At 58.9% G+C, this 6849-nt stretch overlaps 1 protein-coding gene across 1 annotated transcript; it reads left to right on the forward strand.

Annotated features, from left to right (window-relative positions):
* Window positions 1-246: 246 nt before the first annotated feature.
* B3GNT7 (UDP-GlcNAc:betaGal beta-1,3-N-acetylglucosaminyltransferase 7) lies at window positions 247-5730 on the forward strand. Its single transcript, XM_027875410.1, is given in 3 exon segments — window positions 247-351; window positions 354-391; window positions 4557-5730. Coding segments are annotated over 3 exon segments (1317 nt in total).
* Window positions 5731-6849: the final 1119 nt, after the last annotated feature.

Genomic DNA, 6849 nt, shown 5'->3' on the forward strand with positions numbered 1-6849 from the left:
TGATGCTAGGCTGATTGCTCCGAGGGACTCTGGCACCAGAGAGGTTATAAAGGTGCCTGGGGCCAGAGCCTAGGCTGGAAAGGGTTAAAATACCTGCCTCCCAGCGGGGGCCCTCTCTCCCTGGCTCCGCCTCCAGAGGCTTAGGAAAGAGCCTAGGAATCCGTGGCTCTCTCTTTTCCTCTCGGTCCCTCCCCTTCCTTCTCACTTTTTCTGTCTCCTCCCTCTCTCTGTCCCTCTCTCCTGCCCATGCAGCCAGCACCTCCAGCTGCAGCAGAAGCAGAAGCAGCAGCAGCAGTAGCAACAGCTGAGCAGCCCTCCCCTCCCTCTCCCCAGGCTCCCAGGCTCAGCCAACTCTCTGCCGCCCTCCGGGTGTGCCCAACATGCTTCAGTGGTGAGCAACCCTGCCTCTGGCATGGGAGAATGCAGGGGCTGGGGGACTGGGGCTGGGGCTCCCTAATGAGGAGGAGAGATGGGCTGTCTGCCCTCCTGCCGCCTCCCGGGTGAGGGGAAGCCCCTCCATGGTCCCTAGGTTTAGGGGCAGGGGGCGGGGGGGTGGGAAGAGGGAGTGCAGGTGGGGTCCTCTTCCCGCTCTCCAGCTGACTCTGGCTGCGATGTGGAGGCAGGAAGGCTGGAGGTTTGAACAGCTGAGTCCTGATGGAGCCTCTGGCCGTCATCCGCAGCGAGGCTCTCCTGCCTGCCCCTCGCAGCTAGGGGCTTGCTTTAGTTCTGGGAGAGCTTCACCGAACTTTCCCTCCCCCGAACCTTACGTGGGCTTGGCCCCGGGAACTCGGGCTTCCAGAGTCCTGAAGCACAGGCAATGGTTGGAGGGGTGGAGTCAGGGCCAGGAGGGGCTCGGAGGAATTTGGAGAGGGCTGTGTTTTGTGGGTTGGAGGGCAGGGGACCGATGAGGTGGGGTAGACTCTAGGCTCTGACACCTGCCTCCAGCTGGGAGGCACCGAACATACCACCCCCACCCCTGGCCTCAGTTCCCTCATCTGGGAACTAAACGGTTGAACAAGCCAGCCTGGGCAGTGGGGGAAAGGCTGGATTTGGAGTCGGCGGAGGCAGGATCTGATCCAGGTGCTTTTCTTCCTTTCTGCCTCTTTGGGCCAAGCGAAGTAAGCTCCCTGCGCCTCAGAGGACCAGATGGCCCTTCCAACCCCAAACCTGTGATCTGGTAAACTAGACTGGTCAGTCGACCTCACTGAGCCTCGGTTTCCTGCCCTGAGCAAGAATCTTCATGGTCCCTTCAGTTCTGCCATTTTGTGGTTCTTGGGTTGGCCCGAACTGGTTCTGGCCAGGGGGAATGGAGTTACTCATGAAGAATCCTCCCTTGAGGCTCCTTTGCTAGCCGGACCTACCTGTGGTCCCCCTCCCCCTTATTTTTGTTTTACAAATTGAGGGAGGAGCTGAGGTGAAGAGGGGCCCGAAGGCTAAGGTGGAGGGGGGGCGGCGGCAGAAACGTCTTAGCTTGTCTTGAGGCCCTGGGGTGGAATCCTAACTCTCCCACTTTCCCAAGGTCACCAAGGATTGGTCCCTCCCCCCTCCCCAACCCTCCATTTCTTCTTCTGCCAACAAGAGGGCTGAGCTCTCGGATCACTGCTCCAAAACGGAATCACAAGGGACTCGAGATGCCCAGTCCCCCAAATTGTGGCAAAGCACATTTTAACGAAGCGATTTGCTCAGTCACAAGCCACAAGACCTGGACTGGGGTTTGAGCCCAGGTCTCCCCGATGCCCTGTGGGAAAGCGAAAGAGGGACATCTGCTTCACAGAGCGTCTGGTCCAAGCCCCTCCTTGTGGGAGAAGGCTCAGAGAAGGAAAACGACCCCTGACTGATGCCTGTCCTTTTCTGACGACACTCCTAGCACGGTGGACGGGCCCTGGGCTCCACCACAGCATAGAGGGCCACTCTCTTTAATATTTACAGAGAAGGGGCGTCCTGGTCAGGCAACCACACGTGCTCTGGACCCACTAACAGTAGGGCACACTGTCTGTTGCAGACATACAGGCCACTGTTTCTCTCTGAATCTCTCTTTCATGAACCCCCGGTAATGGGCCACAAGCCTGTGGGGGCCTGCACAGGTGCTCTGTATCTCAGGACACACATGCCCTGCCCACTTCCCTGACACACATCAGGTCGGCTAGAGTTCTAAGAAGCTTTCTTCTCTCTCCCCTACCCCCCCCCCCACAATTCTTGGGGGTCCTGGCAGGGCCATCCACTGACCAAGCGTTCTGACCCCATCTCTCCTGCCATCCCAATTCCCACACCGCAGCCATTTGAGGCCAGGAATAGTGAACTTCAGCTGCCCCTCTGGAGACCAGAGAGGTTGGGCCTGGGGGGGGGGGGGGGAGGACCGGAGGTAGGCATTGCCTGGAGCTGGCTTTCTCCTGACCTTTAGTCACTTAACCTCAGGTTCCTCGTCTGTAAAAAGAGAAGGTTGGATTAGATGGTTAGGAAGGTACCTTCCAGCTCCATGAATAATCCTAGAACCTCAGAAGCCAATGTCTGGTCTTTGGGAGCCAAGCAGCTCCATTTCAACCCCAGAGCTGGCTGGCGGATACATTGGTGAGAACTCCTTTGAGGTGACAGGTACTTGGGTCCCAGGGGCCAGCCCGAGGGCTCTGGGGGAGGCGCATCCAAAAACCTGGCTTGTGATTTGGATGGGAAGAAAATGACGTCTGTATTTTAATACAATTGGTTTCCTTTCAAATCTTCTTTTATACGTTTAAAAACCCAATTCTGAAAAGTCCATTTGAGTGTGAATAAACCTCTGCAAAAGTGCCTTAGGGTAGATAAATGCTAATTATTAATGATTATTATTAGAGGCTCCTGGGGCCCCTGAAGGTTTAAAAGCCATTGTCCTAGAGGATGCCTAAGGGCCCCTGGCCAAAGTCGGCTCCAGCCTTGGTATCTCTCGACCCTGATGAGGGCGTTGAAGGGTAAAGTGCTCAGCTGGAATCTTGGCTTTGCCACAATACCTGTATTAGGCAAGGCTGTGCCTCAATTTCCTCATCTGTAAATTAGATTGATCCAAGTGTCTTCTATGGGCCCTTCCAGCTTTAGAGCTGTGATTTTGGCGAATCTCAGCCTGGCCACTTAGTTATGTGACCTAAGGCGCCCAAGTTCCCCTTTCTGCGCCTCAGTTTCCTCATCTGTTAGACGGCTAGATTCCGGCTCTGTGAACACAGTGGGATAACACTGTCCTTGGCATTATCATCACCTTGCACATATAGCCTTCCCATTACCCCCATTAGACTATGAGTTTTTTGTAAGTAGGGTCTGTCTTTAGGCCAAGCACATAACAAAATGTATGGTTGAACTGAGGCAGGCTAGGCATTCCCCAAGGACCCTCTGCCCACCTGACCCAATGCTCCCCCTCCAAGACAAGCAGTGACAGACTCAGACTGGCCCCCAGCCCGCTACTGGACGGGCGCAGTGGGGCAGGACTGACCCCGGATCTCCATCTTGGAAAATGAGGCAGGGGTTGGCTGGACAAGCACCCGAGGGCCTGGGCCCAGCACTGAGGAGTGGCTCTCCTTCCCTCCGGGGCTCTTCTCACCAGCAGGCTGTGGCTGGCCTTTCAGGTAGGAATCCTCAGGCAGGCCCATCCTCGCCCCTCCCCACCATCCCACCTGGGGAAGTCAGGCCGTTTTGTCTGACGTCTGAAATCGTGATCCGAGTGCTGAGTGTCATGGAAGGTGAATGGGAGTGTTCCTGTCTTCCAGGACCACGGTTGCCAGAGGTCTGCCCATCTTGGGCAGAGAGAGAAAAGGCACAGTTGAAGCTGGTTGAACCAGGGGAGGCTGGGAGAGAGAGGAAGGAGGAAATGAGTTTTTGAGTAGCTTTTGCTGGTCCTTTCCCTCAGTCACTTCCAAGGAAGGGCCTATGATTTGTGAGGCGCTGGGGACAGAAAGGCAAACTCAGGACAATCCCCGTGCCCCCCCCCCCCAAGAGCTTACCTTCTGTGGATTGGGGGAGGCTCCATCCCCAGCTGCCCAGTCTACAAAACAGCTTTTGGGAGGACACAACACAACTCCAAAGAGCTCCAGGAAAATCCGAGAAGGGAGTTGGTTAACGAGCATTTACCCCGTGCCAGGTGCCTGGGCTGCGCCCTGGAGAAGTAAAGGTGGCAGGGAGCTTCTCTGGGCCTCAAGTTTCCTCCTCTGAAAAGCACAGGTGCTAAATTATATAACCACATCGATATTGGGACTTTGGAGGCAGCTGGGGGATAGAGCGCTGGGCCTGGAGTCGGGAAGAGCTGAGTTCAAGTCTGGCTACAGATCCTTCCTAGCTGTATGACCCTTGGCCAGTCACTTAAACCTCAGTCTGCTGCCTCAGTTTCCCCAACAGCCGTAAAATGGGGCTAAGAATAGGCTCTACCTCCCAGGGTGGTTGTGAAGATCAGACCAGTTAATGTTTGTAAAGCGCCTAGTGCAATGCCTGGCAACTGGCACGTATTTCATAAATGTTTATTCCCTCCCCGCGGGGCTGGAGCCAGGGGACAGGGCAGTAGGGCCAGGCTCTTGACCTCCTCCCGCCTCCTTCCTTCCCAGGAAGAAGACCGTTTACCGCTCCGTGTGCCTGTCCGTGGTGGTGCTGGCGGCACTGACGGTGCTCCAGCGAGGCCTGACCCCAGGCCAGCTCCTGCACTCCTCCCCGTCCGGCCTAGAGCGTGGCAAGTCCGGCGGCGTTTCCGATACCGTCGGATTCTGGAAGCTCCCCGGCAAGGCCGTGACCCCGGCGCCCACCGCCGGGGAGCCGCCGGCCTGGGACGTGAGGGCCTCCAACTGCTCTGCCAACACCAACCTGACGGGGCAAGCCTGGTTCCAGACCCTGGAGCCTCATTTCCAGCAGTTCCTGCTGTACCGCCACTGCCGCTACTTCCCCATCCTGATGAATCACCCCGAGAAGTGCGAGGGGGACGTCTACCTGCTGGTGGTCGTGAAGTCCGTCATCACCCAGCACGACCGGCGGGAGGCCATCCGGCGCACCTGGGGCCGCGAGCGGAAGGCCGAGGGGGGCCGGGGGGCCGTGCGGACCCTCTTCCTCCTGGGCACGGCCTCCAAGGAGGAGGAGCGAGCCCACTACCAGCAGCTGCTGGCCTACGAGGACCGCCTCTACGGGGACATCCTGCAGTGGGACTTCCTGGACAGCTTCTTCAACCTGACGCTGAAGGAGGTGCACTTCCTCAAGTGGCAGGACACCTTCTGCCCGCGGGCCCGCTTCGTCTTCAAGGGCGACGACGACGTCTTCGTCAGCCCGGACAACCTGCTGGAGTTCCTGGCGGACCGGCGCCCCGACGAGGACCTGTTTGTGGGCGACGTCCTGTACCGCGCGCGGCCCATCCGCAAGAAGGACAACAAGTACTACATCCCGGGCTCCCTGTACAGCAAGCCCCTGTACCCGCCGTACGCGGGAGGCGGGGGCTTCCTCATGGCCGGCGGGCTGGCTCGCCGCCTCTACCGGGCCTCCGAGACGCTGGAGCTCTACCCCATCGACGACGTCTTCCTGGGCATGTGCCTGCAGCTGCTCCGCGTGCAGCCCGTCGCCCACGTGGGCTTCAAGACGTTCGGCATCATGCGCAACAAGAGCAGCCCCCTGAACAAGGAGCCGTGCTTCTTCCGCTCCATGCTGGTGGTGCACAAGCTTCTGCCCGACGAGCTGCTGCGCATGTGGGAGCTGGTGCACGGCAACCTCACCTGCGCCCGCCAGCTCCGAGTGCTCTAGCCTGCAGCCCCGAGGGAGCCGGGGTCCGGCCGGCCCCCGGGCTGCCGCACAGACCTCCGGCTTTGCTGACTGGACCGTCTGCGGGGGCGTGGGCCTCGGACCCTGCCAGAGGAGGAGCACCAGCCCTAACCCACCTGCCAAGTGCCCAGAAAGCCACTGGGGATGGAGAGAGCAGGAGCCCGGGAGCTCGCCAACCTCCACGCCCCGGGGGCCTGCCTTTTTGGTTTTTTTAAAGAGACACCTTCCACCAGAGGCAAAGCTAGCTGCCTCTTCTTGAGTTGGGGCTGGGGCAGATGGGTAATGCACGAGGGGAGGCCCCCCCCCCCCCCCCGCACCCCCTCCCCTCTAGCTCTCCACCTTCTGCTGCCAGGGCCTGAGGCTGGTCCTGTGGGCCCTCCAGCCCCTCGGGGCCCTTGCACAAACAAGCCTGCAGAGAAAATCACCTTGATCACCACTAAACCCTCTCTGGACTCCAGGGGCTCAGCCCTGAGGTGGCCGGCAAGTTCACAGATGCTCAGCCGGCCCCTAGCAAGCTTCTCATCTCATCGCCTCCCAAAGCCCGCCAGCCTTGGGAGGGAGAAATGGTTCACTCTGACTACCTCAAAGGCTCCGCTTTATGGAATCCTTTCACGCCTGAGACGCTGGATGTCCTGGCCGTTGACTCCCAACCCCTGCGGCCCCGGACAGAAGCCGCTGGGACCCCGGGCTCCCGGTGCCTGATTTCATGGCCCGGGCCGGAGGACAGCAATCACCTTCTCTCCCTGGAGCACGGGTCACAGGTCCCCTCCCTGGGCGCTTAGCTCCAGTGACCTGGGAAGGCTGGGGAGTTGGTATTTTCTAAGCTACTGTGAAGTTTTATTTATGAAGGCTTTTAGAGGGAGCAGAAGAGAGCAGATGCAGGCGGCCTCTAGCTGGTGGGTCTCTCTCTGTTCACCTGCTTTCCCCTGATCCCAGCAGGATCCCCGGACCCCCGTCCCCACGTCCCAGAACCGGACAGAAACATGAAGAGACTCCTCCGCCTTCCCTTCCTGCTCCATGATCTGTGATCAGGGGGCCTGTATTTATGGTAGTATGTGTGTGTAGGAGTAGGGGGTCTCATGTGTGGAAAGGGGCGACCTC

Source organism: Vombatus ursinus, unplaced genomic scaffold (genome assembly GCF_900497805.2).
Source record: "Vombatus ursinus unplaced genomic scaffold, bare-nosed wombat genome assembly UNPS02014808.1, whole genome shotgun sequence".
NCBI classification, from domain to species: Eukaryota; Metazoa; Chordata; class Mammalia; order Diprotodontia; family Vombatidae; genus Vombatus; species Vombatus ursinus.